The following is a 24627-nucleotide window of genomic DNA, read 5'->3' as shown; positions in this document are numbered from 1 at the left end:
GTAGGCGCCATGGGAGCAGACGACGGCTTGCGTGTTGCTATAAACAGCGAAGAGACAAGTTTTTCCACTTGTCGTCGAGAACGGTGCTCCATTCGGGCCCGACTGGTACGGAGCGTCACTAGGGTCCCCACCCGAGAAGGCGGCGACGGAGGGAGGGGGACGGTAGCCCTTGCCGGCACTTCGCACCTCTCGATGGGCCCGTCGTCTTACCTTTAGACCATTAAAGTTTAACAATACTCGACACCAGTTATGTTAACTAAAAAGCAAACACGAGCATGTATCATATAATGCGCGTGCGTTTCGCGCCAGCTGCTGCGACGTACGCGTCGAGGCCGGCTCATGATAACACTTCGCTGCGATGTGCTGTCAGAAAATTTTCACGCGGTTCGGAATGTTAGCGGCCATTTGAGTGGGCGACACACAGCTGGCTGCAGCTTGCTGGCGATGCCAGGGCTAGCAGACGACCAGCCAGGCCTACACTCTACCATTCATTTTGGAGACACAGCCGGGGCCAAAAGCTGCGGAAAGGAACATCATTTCTTTGTCTGATAAAAGCACTGATGGCGCACTGACACATGTATCTTTATCTGATATTTTGTAAGCCTCAATCGCTTGGCAGTGGTGACGGCGGTGTGAACGGCAGCTAACCAAATCTTCTACATATCGCAGATCATCGTGCGAGGTGGAATACCGTTTAATCTACGAGGAAGTGCTAGCGATTGCAAGTTGGCCGGCTTCTTGCTTCTTGTGCACCTGCTACATCGTCCGGCTGCGCCAGACCAACGACCACTGCAGACGACTACTTCATCGACACACGAGAGGGCTCTGCTGTTCGCCAAGGACAAGCCTACACCAGAGGGAGCGGCCACGTCACGTGTCTACCACTGTAGCTATAAAGCCGCAGCGCGTCCCGGAGGCAACGCTTGGCAGTGGTGACCAACGTTTTTAGGTGGTGACGGCGGTGTGAACGGCAGCTAACCAAATCTTCTACATATCGCAGATCATCGTGCGAGGTGGAATACCGTTTAATCTACGAGGAAGTGCTAGCGATTGCAAGTTGGCCGGCTTCTTGCTTCTTGTGCACCTGCTACATCGTCCGGCTGCGCCAGACCAACGACCACTGCAGACGACTACTTCATCGACACACGAGAGGGCTCTGCTGTTCGCCAAGGACAAGCCTACACCAGAGGGAGCGGCCACGTCACGTGTCTACCACTGTGGCTATAAAGCCGCAGCGCGTCCCGGAGGCAACGCTTGGCAGTGGTGACGGCGGTGTGAACGGCAGCTAACCAAATCTTCTACATATCGCAGGTTAGAACATTTCTTTATTGCGCATTGCTGTTGTTTTCCCCGTCACTGCTGCCAAAGCTTGAGTGATTTTTTTTTTCGCTGAGTGGTTTTTGTTCACCCAGTATAAAATGACGAAAGAAATTGTCAAGCTTTTTAACGAATTGAGAGATGAACTGAAAGCAGAGTTGAAACCCCAAAGAGAAACAATGGAGAGGAACTTCCGCTTAGACGAGTGTACCTTGCGCACTGAACTTGAGGAAATCAAGGCAAGCCTGGAATTCTGTGGTAAGGGACTTGACGAAGCAAATAAACTTCTGGCAACAGCTTTAACCGACAACAGCACAATGAAGAAGGATAATGAAATGCTGAGGCAGAAATTGCAGGTCGCAGAAATGAATTAAATGATTCCCGAACAAGCTTAGTGAAATCTGAGCAATACACACGGAACAGGAATCTAGAAATTAAAGTTGTGCTGCAGGAACCAAACGAAAGCATTCCTGAAATTTTGGAAAAAAATTGGTATTGCGATTGGGGAGCCAATTACCCGCGCGGACATTGATGCATGCCACAGGGTACCAACGAAGGACAAAAACAGCACAAACATTGTTGTGCAGTTCCAAAGGCGCGACAAGCGTGACAAAGTCCTGGAAAAAGCAAAAAAGGAAAGGGTCACAAATGCTACCCTGGGCTTGCGCAACAAGACTTCAGAGGAGGAATATTCTGACTCTCAAACAGAGCAACCCATATATATAAATGAAGACCTATGCCCTTACCTCAATAAACTTCTGGGAACAGCCATCGCGCGCAAGCGCGAGCACAGGTGGCGATTTGTGTGGGTAAGAAACGGCTTAATTTTTGCCCGTCACAGCGATACGTCATCTGTCGTTTCAATCAAACATGAGAGCGACCTCGACAAGATATGCGCTATCGCAGACGTCGCTGAACCCTCGTCATAAGCTTTTGTATAAGCCTGCATGGATAATCATGGCGATTCTTCCGGAAGATGTCCAGAAAACAATCCAAAATAATCACCCAGACAAATGGTTCAAAGTCTTTCATCTAAACGCTAGATCTGTCCGGCCAAAATGGGATGACATACTGCTTTTGTTGGAGTCATGCGGCGCTAAGTTTGACGTACTGATGTTCACGGAAACATGGGACAGTGATGATTCAGAACGTTTAGTTCTACCCGACTACAATAATTTCTACTTGAACAGAAAAGACAGCCGAGGGGGCGGGGTTGCCATACACACATTACTTCCCGGTTTCATTATCGTATCTGAATATACTACAATGAAGGCGGATTACGAAGCGTTATCTCTCCGAAAGGGCAAGAATATGCTCACTGTTCTGTACAGACCCCCTCATGGAAGTGTGGCAGTATTTTTTAATTTCTTGGAGGATTTACTGTATTTTGCAAATACAAATGGATACGTACTTACTATCGGCGGAGACCTAAATATTGACATCTTGAACACTTCAAGCACTGCTAGAGAACTCCTAATGATTTTAGAGTGCAATAATTATCGCAACTGTATAACAACTCCCACTCGTGTTACGCCCGTGTCATGTTCCTTGACTGACATGTTTATTACAAATGTATCAGACGAAACCATCGTAACTAACGTCCTAAGTCCTGACATCAGTGACCACCTTCCTATCATTTTATTTTCGAAACATTTGTCATTTCGGAGATGCACGAAGCCTGAAATCACGTACCGCGAAATATCCGATCACACGATGGAAATTTTTAGACAGAACATCTTATATCAAGATTGGCAGGCCATATTTTCCCATAGCAATGCCGATAAATCATATGATGCTTTCTTGAACATTTTTAAAAAACACTATGATACATCTTTCCCAATAAAGACACATCGATCGCATAAAAAATCGCGCAAGCCGTGGATTACCAGAGACCTCCTAAAACTCATTCGCGTGAAAAATAAGATGTATCAAACTTTCATACGCTCTCGTGATGAACAGAAATTGCGGAAATTTAAAGCATTTAGGAACAAATTAAATAAGTCCATAAAAATTCTAGAGAAAACTACTTCAGACAAGTGTTTGAGACCTGCTGCCATCATAGAAGCGACATAATGTGGAAGACCCTAAATAAGGCTCTCAATAGACCAAAGGCACAGAGCGGCTATACCTGCATTGTGATCAATGGTACAGAAGTCACTGGCACAAGCCTTTCAAACAAATTCAATGACTTCTTCATTGAGATAGGCAGCTCTAAACCTTCTCCAGAAGCGGCATTGTGCATTTTGCCTTCACCACATTCTATTTTTTTCCAGCCCACATGCGTCTCTGAAGTTACTTCACTTTTTCGTCTCCTTAAAAACAGCCACAGTCGCGATGCAATAGATATAGAAATCAGACCGGTTAAATACGTCCTTGACGTAATTGCTCCTATATTAACCCACATCTACAACTGCGCACTTTCCATAGGTGTTTTTCCTAGTAATATGAAAATCGCAAGGGTAATCGCAATCCACAAACATGGTGACAAAAATACTTTTGCCAATTACCGGCCAGTTTCCATACTTCCAATTTTCTCTAAGGGCCTAGAGAAGGTGATTAAAATACGCATCGATAACTTCTCTCAGAAACATGAACTAGGTGCCAGTTCGGCTTTAGAAAGAACCGTACAACAGAAATTGCGCTTCTGGCGCAGAAAGACATGATATTAAAGAATCTTGAGAATAAACTATTGGTTCTGGGGCTATATCTAGACTTTAGTAAGGCGTTCGATTGCGTGAATCACTCAATTTTGCTAGAAAAACTTGAAAGATATGGCTTCAGAGGAACTGCACAACAACTGATGCAGTCTTATCTGAAAGACGATTCCAATTCACGGACATAAATAATCATAGATCGCGCCTCAGATGTATAGAATCAGGAGTTCCGCAAGGAAGTATCCTTGGGCCTATTTTGTTTCTTTACTATATCAATGATATTGTAAAATTAGAAAATAACTGCCGGTTTTTTATCTACGCCAACGACTGTACTGTGTTTTTTTCTGGAAAGGACATGGCGGAACTAGAAACAAAGGCAACGGCTTTTTGTCACAAACTGCAAGATTGGTGTAAAAGCAATTCGTTGATTCTAAATCAATCGAAAACAAAATGCGTGCTATTTCGTGCCCGCAGCTCATTAATTGGTGTCCCAAAAACTGTTATTTTAGGTCCATACATAGTATCTGTAGAAAAATGTGTCAAATCACTTGGAGTGATTTTTTTCAGAACGCATGTCTAGGAATGATCACATCAACTACCTTTCGTCAAAATTAAGCAAGGCTGTGGGAATGATAAACCGATGCCGCCTTTTCCTTCCAACTGCAGTGAAACGTGTTATTTATTATGCTCTTTTTCACTCCCACTTGTGTTATTGTTTTAATATGGGGCAACACCACTGCAACGAACATGCAGAAAATTTTTGTTCTTCAGAAACGAGCCCTACGCGCTGTTGCAAATGTGCCATTCTTCGAACACACAGCACCACTTTTTATTACACATAAGGTCATCAAAACACAAGACATATATATATATATATATATATATATATATATATATATATATATATATATATATATATATAATGTATAAATTACTTTCCACTTATAAAAGGGCCCTTAAAGGCACCTTAGATTTGTTTTTAGACTTAGCACAACTAAAACCTCCTTTGAGTAATTACTGTCTTCGTAATCAGTCACCTTGGTTGGTTCCAGCATCACGAACTAATTACGGCATGATGATGACTCAACACACGTTACCAACAATACTTAATCACTGTGATACACTACAAATTGATATTGCACAACTACCTCATAAACGTATTACCGAACTATTCATACAAAAGTCGTTTGTTACCATCATTACATAGTGTATTAATGTCTTATCCTAAGTTTGTTTTCCAGTTATGGTATTTCTGATGCGGGCATTTTTGTTTGTTTCTTCTGTATTTAGCATGTTTATTTTTCTCACCACTATGTGCCAAACCAGTTTTTGTTTCCGCATGCAAGTGCATCGTTCGTCGCTGCTAATGGGTGATGGGTGACTGGAGCTCAGTCAAGCCGCAACGAAGCGGCTTTTTCTCCAGTCACCTTTTTTCGCTGTACAATGTATGCGAAAATAAAGATCGATCGATCGACGATTGATTGATTGATTGATTGATTGATTGATTGATTGATTGATTGATTGATTGATTGATTGATTGATTGATTGATTGATTGATTGATTGTTATAGCTAGAACATATGACGTCACAGTGCTCAAAATGTGGATACTTGGAATTCCTCCGCGACAAAAATGCAGTCCTTTGTTAAATATTTTCTTGTTACGTAAACTAGACGCTAATCACAGGATGAAATTATAAGCTCAAGAATTTTGCTGCTTGCTTCTGGTTTGTTTCATATTGTCAAACACCACAGAGCTGATTTCGTTTACTGTTGTGATTGGTCAGCGGAGGAATAAAGGACGCCGCGGACCTATTATTACTAACTGCTGTTATTTTTTTTTTAAGTTGTATCCTACTATGGCCTAGTTTACCCTTTGGTGAAGAAATACCATGTTGTACTGCCCTAAACACATTTGGAACCAAATGAAATCCGATTGGTTCCAGTTAGTTTCCAGTTGTTTTGGCCATTTCTAATATGATCTTTTTCGACTGTAATGGTGGAAAAAGCACGCTTCAGCAAGACGCTCAAGCAACAACAAACTCCAACACTCCCTACAAGCACTCTCCCCACGTACCCCCACGTTTCCCTTACCACAGCACAAGTACACCCTCCGGGCCAACCAATTCAACACCATCATTCTAGCGCGTCTATACAGCCTCCACCATCATCGTCCTTACCCCTCTTGCCCCAACGGGCCCACTCCCTGTGCCAATGAGGCGCACATCATTTTCTATTGTACTGCAGCTCAACAATCCCTCTCATTACCAACTCCTCTGCTACTCACTGCCCAGCGGGTGTCGTTGATTGACGTCGGCGGCCGTCGCCGATCTGTTTGGCAAGGCGCCGCCATATTTGGTCACGTGACCATTCCGCCATCGTCGACCTTCGGGCCTTCTCGTTTCGACACAGTAACTCTAGTTCCTCCATGGCCGGCGCGCTGGTGCCCAGCTGCAAGACGCTTCTCCGCCTCTCGCTGTGGATAACGAGCTGTCGGACGGCGCTAAAACTTCGGTACTGGAAAATGTATGGTTCAGCCAGCTCATTTTCTCCTCTCCTTCAGACTGCCCGCATCGTCTCGAATGTGTCAAGAAACCGTGGTCAGCTACCGGCGCGTTCAAATTTATTCAGTCAATTGATCGTCTAACGCTATTTGCGGACCGCATAACTTGTTGTCAACTGAAATTTAAAAGCGGGACAATGCCTGAAAGCTTGTTTTTTAGAGCTCGATATTTTTGCCGAAAGGAGGAATATGTGTTCACAGCTCTTTAAACGTTCACTGCTAAGCACTGTGCACGCGACTTACAACCAGACCTGGGCATCCTCATGAGGGCGTCCTCACCGTCACCTTATGAGGACTTCACTCAGGGAGGTAAGGGAGGATCGGCGCATCAAAATTCGTGAGGATGAGGGTGAGGGAGGGAAGGCAAGATTGAGGCCGAGTGCGGGCAAGAGGCACGGTCTTAGGGCGAGGGTGGGGGCCCGAACCATACTCCGGGCTAACGTTTCTTATATGTGCAGCCCGTTATGAATTCCCGTTTGCTCTTAGGGCTAAGGTTCCCAGGGAAGTCGTGGTTTCTGCATTCAGGAGGTACACGAGGCGAACACGAAAGTGCCGCAAGCCTTTTCCGTAGCCGCTATGTACCCCCCCCCCCCCCCCCCCCTGACAATGCTATGCCGAAAAAAGCGCTCTTCTAACTCCAAAAGCCTATTTTTTAAAAGTGTGTAAAGTATTAGGTGAACCACCCGCGCCACGACCCGCGCTAACAAGGGGGCACAGGCCGGGCCGTGCAGGTGGCCGACGGTCCATCGGGAACCGTGGTACTGCAACTTCTAAGCCCTGTTTCCTGGAACGAAGTCCGATTTCAGCTCAGTGAGGTTTCATAGAACTGGCTGCAAGGCAAAAAAAAAATGCATTCACGAAATTCCAATGTGAAATCAAAGCCTGCTGGCATCGCTGGTGGGGAATTTTTTCATTCACACTGTGAGCAGTTCAGTACAGTCGTATCTTTGCTCTATTTTGTATTTTCGCTGGAACTGCGTTACGCAATGCGGTGGGCCAAGCTAACCACTGTAGTCTTACCATGGAAATAAAGCAGAAGCTTAGCCACCTTGCTCTGAATCATCGCTCGCTCCGCCTTGCATCGTACGATGGTTAAAAAACAAAAGGCTGTACTGCTATCCAAATAACGGGAACATCTATTGGTTCATATCTGTCCGAGGTGAGACGTGTGACCACATAATCGCGCGCCTAAATTTATGAACCAAGTTTCTTGCAGGCATAGTAGGGAATTGGCACTCAGCGTTTGGGTAACACGTAGACTTGCAAGCAAAAAAATCACGGGCGGTTTAGCTTGGGGTTAACCTCGAGTTATCGTGCGCTAGCACCATTAGCCCTGATTTTTTATGACTAATCATTCATTGAACTGCCACGGTGGGCAGTTTGCTCACAATCCGGTGGGCAGCTTGGGATGACGTCACAACGTCACGTGACTATAGGTGGCCCACGTGCTAAAAGCAGGCTTCGGGCAGACAGACAACCGCTTTTCGGCGGAGTGGAAGCGCTAGGGCACTAAAATGGCAACCACAGGGATCGTTCACTCCTGACTCGAGAGTTATGTGTGTGATTACCATTATTCAGCCCAAATGCTGCATTTTAGCGACCCGTTTGATTTTGAAGTGGCCTGAATAACGTTTTATTTCAAGCGACAGCATAAGAGCCTCACTGCAGCGGAAAGCCGGCATCGCACCTGGGGAAGACACTAAAGAAATGAAAAACTTCACAGCTGGGGAAGCGGGATCTGAACCCGCGGCGGCGCTAAAAAATTAGTTACGCTGGCCGCTGCTTCAAACCACTACACCATCGCCACAGCTTTTTTATACGTGGTATTTATTACATTGAAAATACAGGGTGTTTCACGTAACTTGAACCAAGGTAAACCGCAGCCCGCTGAAACCAACGATACATTGTTCGCCATCATGTGGCACTCCTCAGAATATTTTTAATTGCGTTTAATTAGTTAATTAACTAAGATGAATTATGCAAATTTTCAAATATTTATTTTAGTGCCAAGACCGTTACGTTAGGTTGTAGAGCAGGTTTATAAATAACGGATCCAGTTTATTGCAGCATCGTATCTCCTACGGGGTCCTTTTTTTCTGGCACCTAAAGAAAGCCCGCGAAATATGAAAAAATGACACGTGACTACGCTCGTGCGTTACCAAATTGCAGCGCTCGCAACGGTGTTTCGAGCAAACGGGAACGTGCGCGCTGACCTTGGCGAAGTGAACGGCCGCCGCTCTGATTTAATTTATTTGGGGTTTAACGTCCCAAAGCGACTCAGGCTATGAGGGACGCCGTAGTGAAAGGCACCGGAAATTTCGACCACCTGGGGTTCTTTAACGTGCACTGACATCGCACAGTACACGGGCCTCTAGAATTTCGCCTCCATCGAAATTCAGCCTCCGCGGCCGGGATCGAACCCGCGTTTTTCGGGCCAGCAGCCGAGCGCAGTAACCACTGAGCCACAAACTGCCAGTCTCTCACGCTGTAGTCTGAAAGCGTGGCCGTCATTTTCCATCCGTGCGCGTGGAAGCATCATCGGACGAGCATGCAGCAAACCGCACGAAATGGCGGGAGATTAGAAGCAGTGAAATTCAGTTTTAAGACCCTATAATACTGCTCTCGCAATGTCATCGGTGAATGGTAACTAAGCGACCTACAAACTTCCCTTGTTCTGAGTCTGTTCTGTGTTTAGCACTTATTTTAATTGTCGTGGTAATTGATACTGCATTGTTTCCTAAATATTCTCGGCGTACGTTAGTTTTTGTAGAGGCACAACCACGCGCCGATTCATTTTAGCAGTGCATATACAGCCATGAAATGTTATAAGTGCTGGGCACATGTATGCATGCAGTGTGTGCCAGAAGTAAAGGCAGAGTGATATGCCGGCCAGCATGAAGGCTCGCCCAGCCCGCCCACTGACGTCATTGGAGTGGGGGGACGAGCGTGGTGAGGTGTCGGCCTAATCGGTTGCGAGCTATTGCGAGCAGCGGTTTCAAAAATTATTTCTAAATTATAGGGTCCACGCAGTTTTCAAACTTGACTGAATGCTCGCAAACACCACCTCTACAGATATGTTGCACTAGAATATGCCCATCGAAATCACTTCAGGGCCCTGCACAGCGGCATGAGGATCCAGCGACCTATGAATGCAAAGTCGATAATGACCAATTTCGCATGTATGGGCATTAACCCATTAACCCTATCGCGTCATATCCTTAAGGCAGAGCTTGTGTGTCCTCTCGTTTTTTTTTTGTTTTTGGTTTTTGTTCACAAAAGTCACGTGTCACATATTGTCACGGTATTTTGAAAGACAGTTTTTTGCACAGGAAAGAGGGAAAAGAATGTTATTTTAATATCAACTCAAAACGTTAAAAAATACCCTGGAGTCCGCCTTTGTGACCTCGTTTGTTTTTTGTTTGTTTTTTTGGCTTCGCCGACCGGAACGATCTTGTAGGTTTGCGCTATATTTGCGCCAGTCCGGGATCATTTTTTGGCCCGCGTCGAACTGTCTCCCTGATGCCTGGTTCCAGATTCTCCGGCCCATATATTCAACGGCATGCAACTTAATTTTGTATCGTAGCTTCCTCGCCTCGCCGGCGGAGCCATGCTGAGCAAGACCGCGGCGATGCACGACGCGCGCGAAGCCATATGGATGCGACGCCGAAATCGAAACTGCTGAGAATAAGGGACCAGCTACATGATGCAAATAGCTCTATGACTTTATGCCATGGAGGGAAAAAAAAAATTAAGAGGGAGCGTGACGTCACGCGCTCAGCCTCTGCAAGCCATCCTCCTCTGACGCCAAGGAGAAAAAAAAACTGAGTGAGCAGGACGTCACGCGGTCAGCGTTCGCAAGCCGAGTGTTTATGAAGCCGTTTCCTCCCTCAGTATTTCGCTCTCCCAGTCAGTCTTTTATGTTTTGATTCTGGTATGTTTTGGTGCGCGCGTATGCGCGACCCGCGGCGCGGGGGCGCGGGCGTCTACAGCAGGGAGGTTGATCTACAGTCTGCCTGCCGCGCTAATCCGCGCATGCGCGCGCGCAGCGGGGCTAGTATTTGCCGCACGCTATCACGTGGTGTGATCACGGGGAGGGGGGGGGGGGACACACTCTATATTTTTTTACTATATCTTTACTTGTTAAGACTAGGCTTCAAGGTTGTCGCCGGACGCTCCCTCCTCAGTTTTTTTTCCTCCATGTTTGACGCCGCTGCCGAGGGCCCTTTTGCGCACTAACTCTTGGGAAATAAGCCCTCCACAGTTACCAGACTGCCAACCAGCTTGGATTGCGGTGCTTTTTAGTGAACTTCCGTGCTCCGATGTATGGATGAATGGATGGATGGATAGGAGCGCCCCCTTTGAAACGGGGTGGTGGCAATTGCCACCATGCTCAGCTATAGTGCCTATAGCTCAGCTTTTCTTTCTTTATTATTTTTTTTTGTTTACTGTGTTGGCAATTCTCATTAAGAATCGCCATCATCTTTACCTACAATTTCCTACTATTCTAACTTTATGCCACATCTCTGCTTTTCAGCCACCAATCCTCCAATCGCTTTTTGCTAACTTCCACTGCAGATTTATTTACATGACCATTGTAATCTTTAAACCCTAGGGCCTCAGGAAGAGTGACTGCGCCTGCATCGACATCCGGATGGATACCATCACATTTGATTATGAGACCGGTGCACACGGCACATGTGTCATCTTCTTCGTTAAATTTCTTTTTGTAGCTGCGCGTTCTAAGACACCCTGACCTATAGTAGGATACAACTTAAAAAAACAGCAGTTGCTAACACTGGGCCGCGGTTCGCGGCGTCTTGTATTACTCCGCTGGCCAACCGCAACTGTAAACGAAATCAGCTTTTTAATATTTGACTATCTCAAACAATCCCCATGTCAAAATCCTAGAGCTTATACTCTTTTTCTTGTGATGAGCTTCTTGTTTTGGTCACAAGAAACGTTTAAGCAGCGGATTACTTTTTTGTCGTGGAGGAATTCTGTGCGCGGAGGCTGAACGTGGGCGGAGCTTCACTGCAGACTTAAGTTGTATCCGACTATAGCTTCAAAAAGTAGGGCACTGCCTCTTGAGTTATCATAGATACACTATGTTTCTTTTCCATTGAATTCATCCAATTTTTAACTTCCGTGTTTTTAACCTGTCGTTTAATGCTCTTTCTTTCTCCGTCCTCATGACCTGCATACTTACTGGTTAGTTTTCTAGCTCTTTTCCGCCACTGTGAGTCAACGCTCTTTCTGTATAAATATTTAAATACCTTAGCTGCCCACTTGTTATCGTCCAATTTCCTCAGGCGTTCTTCATATAGTATTTTACTCTTAGCTTCCCGTGCTTCGAACGATGCCCAGCCCATATCCCCTTGTACTGCCTCGTTTGTGGTTTTGCCGTGGGCACCTAGTGCTAATCTTCCAACAGCTCTCTGATTTACGTCTAATCTCGACTGAACTTCTGCCCTTATGCACAGAACCGCATTGCCGAAAGTAAGTCCCGGCACCATTATTCCTTTCCAAATACCTCTTAGTACTTCATATTTGTTGCACCCCCATAATGCCCTATGTTTCATTATCCCAGCGTCTCTTCGTCCTTTTGCCTTAAGAGCCTGTTCGTGCTTTTCCGTGTATATCTGCCCTTCGTTTAGCCACATCCCGAGGTATTTGTATTCGGCCACTTTGGGTATTTCGTGGCCTTGTATTGTAAACACCTGGTCAGTTGTATCATTAAAAATCATCACACCTGATTTAGTTGCGCTAAATCCTGAATCCTAGAGCGTCTCCTTCGTCTCCACAGCAATTAACCAAAGTTTGTAAATCTTCCTGGCTATCTGCTAACAGTACAATATCGTCCGCATACATTAAACCCGGGAGTCGCTGCTCAACTACATTTCCGCCTAATCTGTAGGACAGATTATAACCTAGATTACTTTCTTCTAGCCTTCTTTCCATATTTATCACGTAAAGCTTGAACAGCAGCGGTGATAGAGGACAACCTTGTCTTAATCCTTTGTGCACCCCCACAGTTGTGGTACTTTTTTTCCCTTCCCATGTAATTTCTACTTCATTATCTCGGTAGATTTCCTGTAGAAAATCAATTACCTCATGACCGATACCTAAATCCTTCAATATGCTCCACAGGAGTTCCCTGTTCACGTTATCGTATGCACCGCTTATGTCCAGAAAGGCTAAAAACAGAGGTCTGTTTTCCGCCTTAGCAAGTTCTATGCATTGAGTAATCTAAACGCCTACCCCTTCTGAACCCATTCGGGAGTTCTCCGAGTATCCGATTACCTTTTACCCATGCCTGCATTTTTAATTTCACCGCCTGTATTGCCAGCCTGTACATAACAGACGTTATCGTAATCGGACGGTAGGATTTGATGTTCATCTTATCTCCTTTCCCTTTATAAATCAAATTCATTTTACTGTCTCCAGCTGTGCAGAATTTGCGATTTGTTATAACTGTCTCCAATGCTTTTATCAGCGCTTCCTTGCTTCTTGGGCCAAGTTCAGAAGCGCAGCGCCACACAGCGAGAGAGCGAAACCGAAACCGAAATCTGGCTAAGAGTTACTGCTTCTTTTCACGTGAGGGCCTATTTGCCATGATGCTTCCCATTATATTTTTGATGACTAGGCTTCAAGATTATGACGTCATGCTCCCTCCTAGTTTTTTTTCCTCCATGCTTGATGCAGTGGCGGTGGCGGCGCGCGCTTCGTGCCGCCGCTAGCCGCCGCCACATTCAGTTAGGTTGTGAGATTATGCGATTCTACCACCCATAGCATAACGTAAAAAAAAAATGGGGACACTTAAGCCCCGCCTTTAAGGGTATGACGCGACAGCGGGTCCTCTTGTCCACACGGACATGGACACTATTATCTCTTACACGATCACAATGTGAAAGACCACTACATACATGGAGGAAGGAAAGATGACTACATACATGTAAAGCCCCGCTTAAACCAAGCCTTACGAATGTGTCCGACTCGCAACCCGCGGCACAGGGGTTTCCGATGCGCCGTCTATGGTAGTCTCTTTTAATCGACTATAACTTAACCGTGACCGCCGCGATCTGCTCCGGCGGCGCGCTTCGATCGCGGAGGCCGCGTCTTAACTTTTCGGTTACGCCGACGGCAACACCCACACTGGCGTTTCTGCGACACGGTGCCTTTACGCTTTGCGTAATATACTTCTGGCATAGCGCGATCTTATGCGCGAATGGTCCGAGGAGCGCGCGCCCACCACTGCGCAGGCACAGCTGGGTCTTATGAGTATGAATAATTTTTCTTCCAATATTTCATGTATGATAATAAAAACAATTGGACCTAAAATTGGACAGTCCCCTTATTCCAGGAGTCTGTTGGATTTTGCATCCACTGTTGTTCTTTCAGTCGAAACTTAATATTTCACAGAATAATCAAACATTGGTATCTGGAGCTGCTGACACATGCTGCAGCACTTTAATTGCAAAAAGTAAATGAAGTTTGGTTTGGTTTGTGGGGTTTAACGTCCCAAAGCGACTAAGGCTATGAGAGACGCCGTAGTGGAGGGCTCCGGAAATTTCGGCCACCTGGGGTTCTTTAACGTGCACTGACATCGCACAGTACACGGGCCTCTAGAATTTCTCCTCCAAAGAAATTCTAGCCGCCGCGGCCGGGATCGAACCCGCGTCTTTTGGGTCAGCAGCCGAGCACCATAACCGCTGAGCCAACCCAGTTTGTACTATAGCCACTAAAGGGGCACTGTCAATGTTTAGCTTTCTAACATGGCATTTTTCTTGTTTGTAAATTTGTGTCTTTACTGCCTGGTAAGGCATCAAAGTAAATATTAAAAATTTTGAACACTGTACTAAATTCTGTGAATACAGAAACAGCACTCTGCTGCTATTTACATGAACAGATGGGCACAGACAGAAAATTTTCAGTGCAAAGTCCATGTAACATTGACTGCTTTTCCAGTTCATACACCAATTGTTGTGGCACCTTGTGTTGTCCAGTGCTGCACAGTGCACATTACGCATGGAATCAACAGGAAAGGGGCAGGCACTTTTATTGCGATTTATGCCATGAAAGGCAGTGTCGCAAAACCAGTGCGTGCGTTATTTCAAAGCGCTCCTTACACATGCTAAACTATGGTGCTATGGGCTTACCATGGAACTTGCTATGGCTCACTGGGAATGTGGGTGTTACTGCACAAGCCTGTGCTGCCTCTTCAGGTGGCCCAAGGATTTGGAAAGTAGGAAAGGAAGCGTGCCACTCACATTTCAATCCCCCCTCCTTCCTACAAATGCTCTTCAGAAGCCATCCTCACCCATGCCTCGGACATTCATGTTCCTGCCCATGCTACCTTTTCCTCCCTTCCTTTATACTTTAATAAATGCTGTTCTCTCGGCTTCAGAGACACACCGAAACTGCCCATAGTTTGCCAAGAAATGCAATCACTGCCATAACTGCCATCAATGCAGAGCCTGCTCAGATGAGCAATTTTCAGAATGCGCATGAATCATGCAAAAATGGCAAGATTTCTGTCTATCGAAGTGTATTTCTTGCCAAACTTTAGAGGAATGTTTACAACAGCTTAAGGCCTTGTGGTGAAATAACCATGCTTTGCTAGGTGCCAGAACTACACCATGGCATCAGACAGCCTATAGTAATATAAAACAAAAAGAAAACAGCGGCTGCTAACAATGAGATATGGTCTGCGGCATCTCGCATTGCTCCGCATTCCAATCCCAACAGAAATCAAAATTCCTTATTTCGTCTCGTGGTTAATTTGTTTTCAGTATAACAATGGACTAGTTTTTTTGTCGCAGGGGAATTCTGTGTGGCAGTGCTGAATGTGGGTAGAGCTTCAGTGCAGACTTATATTGTATATGACTATGAGAGCACAGATGTTTTGTCTTAACTGCAATGCTGTCAGCAATGAAAAGCTTAAGCGTAAATATTTTCACACCATTTTTCACATGAAACTTCACAAAAACGTTTTATTAGCATGGAAAAGGGGTGCTGCAGTATGAAAAGTATGCAACAAACATCAAACAGTTAAAAATGACAAGTGCACTTTGGTGTTTTCTTCACAAAGGGGAGGACTTTCATGGTCACAGTTAATGCTTGGTTCACAGGGCTCCAATGCTGACAACGAAGACTTGCTTCAGACCCTTCACAAACGCAGGACTATTCATCTGACCCCAACAAAGCTCAGGGGTGTGTTTGTTCTTAGATTTGCAGTCTGCAGTCGTATGACTGAAAGTGAAGATGTGCATTATGCATGGCAAGAAATATGTGCTGCCCTACAAACCTTAGAGCAGGAACGAGGCAGGTAAGCACTGACGGTTCTCGAGGCTCTCTTGGGTGTGACCAATTGCACCTAATCTTTTTATCTTCCCTCAACAGCACTTTGAAGCATGAAGACGCTACATTTAGCACACCTCAAGGATTTGTCAAGAGAATGCCTCTTCAAGGTGAAGCCAATCGGAATAGGGGGTAAGTAGAGTTGTGAGTGTTTCAGCACTTCACATCCATGTGGCATGCAATACAAACACAGAAAGAAAGTTTTCAAATACACACATAATTAAACAAAACAAACCACATGAAACCTAAAGAAAACACAAAGGCTTGGGTAACATCCTCAGAACACAGTCATGTACAAATTATCACAGAAATTTTTGGTGTGTGCAAATACTCCAGGAACTACAGATGTAAATCACATCAGGCAGACAACAATATGCACATATCTTAGGCACCTTAGTGAGTATGCAGCATTCTGAATGACTATAACCACTTTACATGACTTTATTGGCTGCCTGGACATCTTGCATGCATAACAGAAGATAATGTGGCTTCCTGTCTTTGATTGCAGACCCAACAGAGCATGTGCCAACATGCTGCTTGAAAAATACAACCAAATTAAAGAGTGGATATTCCATAACTAGCATTCTGAGGTTTTCAGCCTGCTACCGTTGGAAGAGATGACTGAATTTAAACTTCTGGCGCATGTCTTGAAGAAATGGCACTTGTCCGCTAAATCTTCAAAGGGAAGCAGAAATGAACCTTTTCTGCAATAAACTTTCATTTCCAATGGTTGAAAAAAAAAAAAAGAAAATAAAAGAAATGTGTTGCTTCTCTTCAGTACTCGGAGAAACAACGAAACTTTCATCCAAAAACATGGAAAAGCTGGCATACAAAAGGCTCTTCATGCGCCTTGCAGATGGTTGCTCAAGTGAGAACATGTCTTGAGAACAAAAGAGAGCCTTACACACAAGAAGACAAAATGATGTGCACATTTGCTTTTGTGCTGATTAAATGCACTTCAACACAAAAGTGCTGAACTTCAGCAAGCCAGTCTTCTATGGTGCTGACAATCTTGTAATGTTGAAGGAAAAAAAAGGAGAAAAACACCATTTTCTTGCTCACATAGCAGGCTTCACTACTGCTGCATCATGCTCAACCAGATAAGCATTGATGTTCACTGCTGGCTCCACATTTTTGTTCCACAGAACGACATCTATGATGTTGTCATCATGTCTGCAAAAATGAAAAATGAGACAAGATGATGATGACATGGACTAGATCACTGAGTGAGGTACGGTCATGAAAACCATTAGTTTACAAAGTTGCAAAACACATGCTTGTATACTACTCTTGAAGCTGCAGACCATGAATGTCAAACAAAACATGCAGCAAACAAACACTGCAAAAATTACTGGCATTTGTAAGCTGAAACAATATACATCCCCACATTAGGCGCGATAGATCTGTCAGGAAAACAATTAACAACCAATAAAGGTCAGGAAATGATAACCGCTTATGAGTGTTCTTACCAAGGCAAACTGACTATTTTAACAAAGCAGTCATAAGCGCACATAAAATTTGCACACCCTTCCTCTGAGCTGTTTAAAATATTTTGATTAAAGCAGCCTGCTCCTTTGCTCGCCAGGCAAAATGTGATGACTACTAAAGAAACACTTTAATAACAATGTGAGCTTGGCGCATGATAGCCTTAGCTGCTTATGCGCCATTAAACCCAATACAATACAATACTTCCATAACAATGAATTTTTGTTAAGACCACAAATGTGTCAAAACTGCATGTTTTCTTTTTTTTTTTTCACAATCAGAGTAGCTTTAATAGTGAATGCTTCCTGGTTATGTCTACATTATGTCTACGAAGTCGGTAACCTAATTAAAATTTACAATAGGGAACTATGATAGTAGCAATGCAACATAAAATAATGCAAATGCAAATAATAATGAAAAAAATCAAAGAAAAACAAGTAGAAGCTGTGATGAGTCAATGTTACTAGATGGTTTGAGAAATGTTGCCAAATCCACATGCACCAAGAGATAACTTCCACAAGTTCTGTATCTCTAGACTTGTTTTGCTTACATCCACATGACCTAGGAGCCTTTAATACCATGCAAAGAAGCATGCTCTCAGCATAATGCTATCAATGGCATATCCAGAAAGCATGCTACAAGCAGTATTTTGCATCAGGCAATACAGTAGACTTGAGATAATTCAAGCTTTTGGTCGATTCAAACATATTTCAAAACTTTTGTTGGCTGGCTATACTGGTCAAATGCTCCCGGCGTGGTAAAGAGTGGCAGCTGAGGTTGGATACATCAGGTGAGCAGTGACATATCAGCTTAAAATGCAGTCTCTTCTGTAGTCCAACCGGTTAACTCTGACAGGGCACCAAAGAAGGGCAGTGTCGAAGCATGACTGGCACAAGTGGTCCTTCAAATATCCCCCCTACAGCCTGAATGGCTTGGCAGATCATTGACTGCACAAGCTCTGACATGGGTGCAAAGGCAGGTATGATAACCAGAGGGCCCCTTTTGCTGTGTACAATTATTTCAGCGTACAGGCGGACTCTGAATGTAAGTCGGCCCCCAACCCACAGCCTTAGCTAACCAAAAAGAAGTTCACACCAAACATACACACACACACATACTATATAAAAATAAACTAATCGATTCTTGCATTATTTTAAAGAGACACGAAGACAAACTGAAGTAAGCTTTTATCGATAAATTACTGCATTCTGATGCCAAAGATGCTACTTTTACTAAAACAGTTTTCATAAGCTAGAAAAAGTAAGCAAAGCACAGGCATCGCCACCACCAGCCATTTTCACTAGCAAAGCTTTTTCACTAGCAAAGCTTTTTGTACGCAGATCTCTGAAGCTAGGCTGCACTGCTATTCACTTCCAAACAGTGATCATAAAATCCTTTCTGGTCTTGACGTCACGAGTTTGAATCGAGTGGCAGGAAAATATGTTGCAGCAGGACAAACACCAACGTAGCCAGACTGAACTCATTTTTACCGAGAATAAAAATTGGATGGAGTTGTCCTAAGCGTCCTTTTAAGGGGCACTTCTGATAATTCAAACAAAAATCTCTAGACCACTGAAGTTGTTCCAAACAATATATATCATGGTGTAACTCTGTGTCACAGAAGTGGCTGTAACGAGGGTTTGCATGTATGCGAACAACTTTTTGCAGAGTTAACACCCATGCGCAGTTATTGCTCTATAGTATAATTCTTTTTCCCTTCCCTCCAGTAGCAGTGTGACCACCACATAATTAGTAGTAGTTTTTTAACAGTGCACCACAGATCTAACAGTTGCCAACAAATACGCAAACTTAATAGATGCAGTCTTTTACTATCACAATCCATGAATGTGAGCTGTCGCTTTGTAACAACATGTTGTGCAGTGCTGCACAGAGTGAACACAGCTCACTGGCTGGCTTGCCATAACATGTTCCCAAATGAAACTGCCATGTGATCTCTTGGCACAGATTTTGTCTCAGGAGAAAAGTTCTCCTGGCAGAAAAGTAACATGCATTCACCTGCCACATAACACTTAAAGATAACACTGTTGATCCATGAGGCTAGCAAACCCAGTTCATGTTCACTGATGAGCTACATTAGTGGTAAAAACTCCTCAAAACTCAAATATTACCACAAGTTTTCTGAAAGATCACTTTTTCCTGAATGCATGTAACAGCTTCTCTCATCTATACCTCATGGTAAGCTGTGATAAAGACTGAAGCTATTAAGCTTGTTTCTAACACAAGGAAAGCTCAGGAAATGGTCATAACTCTGCAATTTAATGGCAGCACTTGTGCTCATGACAATGGTGCTAGCAGTTCCACTTCTTTCTCGAAACACTTTGGCTGGAGACCAGATCCTTGGGCAGTAAAAAAAAAAAAGTGCTTTTTAGGCAGCGAAAGCAGCCAAATAAAACAGCATTTTTGACATCCAAATGCTGAAAACAGGCACAATTTACCAAAATTAAATAATTTTCTTATGCTAGAAACATCCCCAAGTTTAAGGCTTGTTAGCTTGTGGCATCTAGAAAAGACTGAACATATGCGGCCCATCATAAGCATTCCCACCACATGTTTGAGCATGTTAGAACCAACAATACAGTTGACAGTACAGCGAGTTTTCCCCAACCTACATTTTATGCTGCAATACCTACAAACGGTATACTATAAAGTCCATCCCCACTGGAATGAATACCTGTACAACAAAATTTCTGCCACAACGAAGTATTTCCGATTCCTCATCAGCAAACTATTCAAGGAAATGCATTTATTAACCATTGCAACGAACGATTTTCAGGTCGAAGTCATGCTTCATCGAAGTTTTCATGAGTAAGCAGGTGATATATATATATTTTTTTGTGAATCCATACATGCTTAGAGCTCAATGGTTTCAGCAAAAATGGCTGCCTAAGCAAGTTTGAATTTTCAATGTTACTGTTCACATTCCTGTGGAATCTGAATTAATGCGCTGACATGCATGCCTGACAATGAGATCCGGCGCACAGCTGCTTGCGACGGTTTTGCCGGTGGCTTGGACTCCGTGCTTGCAACCTGAGATCGTTGGTTCAAGGTGGCTTCAACTGGCCCGCTTTTACTCGCTTCGCGACGAAGCAAGTGATGAAAATCAGCTCTATGGTTGGTTGGTTTATGGGGTTCAACGTCCCAAAGCGACTAAGGCTATGAGAGACGCCGTAGTGAAGGGCTCCGGAAATTTCGACCACCTGGGGTTCTTTAACGTGCACTGACATCGCACAGTACACGGGCCTCGAATTTCTCCTCCAAAGAAATTCAGCCGCCGCGGCCGGGATCGAACCCGCGTCTTTCGGGACAGCAGCCGAGCACCATAGCCACTGAGCCACCGGGGCGGCAAAATCAGCTCTATGTTCATTTTAGTTTGAAGCAGTTGTGTGAATGGTGAAAGGTAACAATGTGTGTCCTTTTATAATAATTAAGCAGTATCTAATTCCAAAGTGCTTTTGCTACGGCGTCAGTGCGGATACCCTTAGCCCTAGCAGCTCGGAGCACAGAGCGTGCGTATCAATTACTGCCGCCCAGTGTGTCAGTGAGAGGCACAGCACTGCAGGAAGCACACCGCCGGTGTGGATGTACTTTATTGTTGCTTTTGCACTGCAGGCAAGCATCGGACAACGCTCCTCCCCTCTCTCCCCTTTTTGGTGGATCTAGTACAGGCGTGTCACAAAACCTCTTCAAAGAGTAGGAGCAACCACATTTCCACTCCGTAGTCCAAAAACGTCTCTTTCGAGTTGCATGTGACCCCTATTTAATGCACCGTGACGCGAGCGCACATGCGCCTCGTCGACGGCCTCCAGACAGCGGTCTCAGTATGCATTCTAGCGGGATGAAAACAGGGGCACTTTCATAACACGTGTGGAAAAAAATGCACTGTAATAACGTGGGTGCGTTTATTACATGAATCCATCCATTGCTTGAGATTTCCGGAGTACCGTAAAAATCGCCCAGAGCTGATTTCGGAACAGTAAAAGACCAAAGCTGACAAGACTTTTGGAAATAAACGTTGCTCATGAACTATCCCGTCCAATCTGTTAGTGCTCTGGTCTGATTTCGTGATACTAATGAAGGTTCGACTAACAAAATTTTTCGCAGGTGCCATGAACTGCATATTAGCGGGGTTCGACTGTATGTTGTTAATAAATATTATCAACGTGTTCTTATTTTAAAAAGCCACTGTAGCTGAACAAGCATGACTGCACTAAGTACGTTCTCGGATTGTTCACTACATGACCAGCCTGGTGTAGATAAAATTACAAAAAAAAAGGAGTCATTAAAGGTGCTTGCAAAAAGAAGCTAAGTATGAATAATGTACATATTTAAAATATTGTAGAGTATGGAAGCAGTACCACACACAGGAATCATTTCAAAATTTCACAGCATAAGACTGCACACTATTCCCTGCTAACGACAAGCTTGTAGCTGGAATGAATGACTGATGCTGACAGATGCTAGCACTGTACTCATATTTCAGCACATATGGGATTTTCGGTCATTTGCTGGCAAGAACCCCTTAAGTTTCTTTGAGCAAAAAAAAAAAATTTCATATTTAGGTTTGGTTTGGTTTAAGGTATGACGCCACTTTTTTCAAATTTTTTTTTAATTTTGAGCACTAAATTTTTATTTCACATTTACCTTATAAAGCACCATTTTATATGATATTCAAAAGCACAAAAGAGTGAAAAAAGCCATGCTGGCATTTATTATTCACAAAAAATTGCCCAAACGTGGCTGTTATGCAAACATTCATAACTGGTGAATGAAGAGCAGGAATTGCAAACTTTTCGGCGCAGCGTTAGCCAACTAACCATACTGTGCAACCAACTAGTATCTTTGCCATCCGATAGTTAAGAAAAAAGTTATAGCAAAAATGCTGAAGAAAACAAAAAAATGTGTCATTTTTGCCTACATTCCTCGACATAAAACATGATTATATCAAAACTCACGATTCGATTTCATTTATCCTAGTTCATTGCACAGGCTAGTAACAAAGGAACGAGCCTGCAAAGTTTCATTGAAAAATATTTATGCATTTGGAAGTTATCACTGCTTGCGCAGCACGAAATTGCGAAAAATAAAGTTTTGAGAAAAACAAGATTAAAGTTTTTCAATCCTTGTAGAAACAAGATCATCATGCCCTAGGAAGTTAAAATCCTCCAGGTTCATAGCTAGAGCCCTCCTTAGCTGACACGAGCTCTCTTTTGGCATTTGAAGCTGCCCGTCTTTTTTTGCGGAGATGTTTTGCCTCGCCCTTTGATTGACGCTGGGCCTTCGTCACACGGTAATGGTCACTGGTGCAACATGCTACGAGAGTGTCGTGGCCAGATTCGATGCCTGCTTCCCTCAAAATATCTGCTGTACTTCTGCTACCATCATTGAAGGACGAATCCGGTAGCATTCAAAGCGATAGCGTGAAGTGCGCGCAAAGTAAACAACTGAGACGCTTGTAGCGTCTTCCATCCCTCTTGTGGAAATTTAAAGCAATGTTTTAAAAAAAGGAAGCCTTACAAATTGCCTTTGAATAATCTTTTACATATCAGACTAAAACAAAACAGGAAAATTTCCAATATACGTCGCTGATTATCGCTGAGTTATCATTTTCTGTTACCGAACCATATCAGTTTCGGTTTCAGAACTGTACACCACCTGTGCGAAAGTTGGCTATAACTTTTGAACAAATTAAGATACGAACATTATTCGTGCTGCAAAACATTTTCGAATGTGCTGGGATTCCCGAAATATAAAAAAAGAAAAAATGTCATTTTTACAAAAAAAACGATTTTTCAAAGGTGGCGTCATACCTTAATGGGGTTTAATGTCCCAAAACGACTCAGGCTAGGAGAGACGCTGTAGTGGAGGGCTCCGGATAATTTCGACCCCCTGAGGTTCTTTAACGTGCACTATATAAGAGTAAACATAAGGTGCAAAAAGAATCTGGTGGTAATTGGCTTGCAGTAAATGTAGTGACTAGAAGCAAGGTGCACTAGAACTACCTGCTGCGGTGGCTCAGTGGTTGGGCACACAGCTACTAAGCCGCAGTTCCCAGGTTTGAACACGTCCGCGGTGGCCGTGTTTCTATGGAGGCTAAACACAGAAAGCCCCCGTGTGGTGTGCGATGTTAATGCGCGTTAAAGATCCCCAGGTGGTCGAAATTATTCCGGAGCCCTCCACTGTGGCATCTCTCTCTTCCTTTCTTCTCCCACTCCCTCCTTTATCCCTACCCTTATGGCGCGATTCAGGTGCCCATCAAGATGCTAGACAGATACTGCGCTATTTCCTTTCATTGAGAAACAATTTTAAATTTTCTAGCTACTACCATACAAAACACAAAGACCTTGCCACTAAACCTTAAAAACATGAATAGAGCCACATAATGGGGGGTTTGCACACAAACATCACCTCAACAAAGATTCAGTTGGATTTCACAGACTGAAGACCTGAGTCAACTGTTTTGATTCGCTCTAGCATTGAGGGCAGTTTAGAGTTGACATCACCCAGCAAAATACTGCCACTCTCTACCTTGTCTATGTCCCTAGTGGCCAGACCTTTGCTGAAACAGGAATTAATAAAAGCGCCTATTTAAGGCAGCCTCACTACGTTTCGAGTAGAAGGGACAATACCATGAAAATTAGAGGGTATAACTGCCGGATTAATACACTTAAATATTCCTTTTTTCCCAACACAATAAGTGACTGGAACCTGCTGCCTAACGAAGTGTTTGAGAGTGAGAATTTCCAGGCCGCAATTGACAATGCAATAATCTGATTATGCTGTTCTCAGTGTTGGTTCTGCATCTTGGGTGTAATCAGAATCCTGTTGTCTTTATTGGAAGTTCTTAACATTTTTCTGTAACTTTTTTTTCGGTTTTGTTTTATTTTGTTGTATTGAATTTTACTGTTATTGTACTTACCCCCCCCCCCCCCCCCCTACAATAATGCCTCTCAAGGCGCTGTAGGTACCTTGAATAAATAAATAAATAAATAAAAATAACCAAACTGTTGGGGATGTGGATACGGCTGCGTCTTTTTTGCAACAAGTGCCCAGTGTTGACAGCCAACGATGACATTTGGCTAAATTTGGTGTCGTATACTTGCAATAGGCAATTATCGCGTAAATTGCTGTTCAGGCGCAGCAGGTCATATTGGCACAGAATGGCGTGCAGCACTTTCACCCCTGACTACATAAAATACAACGTGAACGGTAAAACAAAACATATGCAAGCATGC

General features: G+C 43.9%; 1 protein-coding gene and 1 pseudogene across 7 annotated transcripts in view; one reads left to right on the top strand and one right to left on the bottom strand.

The window, feature by feature from the left end:
• The window catches only part of LOC149353184 (aromatic-L-amino-acid decarboxylase-like), a 59403-nt pseudogene extending 42754 nt beyond the window's left edge, over positions 1-16649 (top strand). Inside the window, exons 12-14 of the transcript XR_016290925.1 lie at positions 15661-15870; positions 15942-16021; positions 16398-16649. The product of XR_016290925.1 is annotated as an aromatic-L-amino-acid decarboxylase-like (transcript). The remainder of the gene's footprint in view (positions 1-15660; positions 15871-15941; positions 16022-16397) is intronic.
• LOC149353183 (uncharacterized) overlaps positions 15505-24627 on the bottom strand; it is a 77450-nt gene continuing 68327 nt past the window's right edge. For all 6 annotated transcript variants that reach the window (XM_089582378.1, XM_089582379.1, XM_089582380.1 and 3 more), the window contains one exon: positions 15505-17062. In XM_089582378.1, coding sequence (XP_089438504.1) covers positions 16948-17062 — 115 coding nt within the window. In that variant the 3' untranslated portion in view covers positions 15505-16947. The remainder of the gene's footprint in view (positions 17063-24627) is intronic.

The sequence above is a fragment of the Amblyomma mixtum genome, chromosome 3, assembly GCF_055824585.1.
Source record: "Amblyomma mixtum isolate Tamu chromosome 3, ASM5582458v1, whole genome shotgun sequence".
Classification (NCBI taxonomy): domain Eukaryota; kingdom Metazoa; phylum Arthropoda; class Arachnida; order Ixodida; family Ixodidae; genus Amblyomma; species Amblyomma mixtum.
The sequence above is the reverse complement of the archived record's forward strand: the minus strand, read 5'-3'. Positions and strand labels throughout refer to the sequence as shown.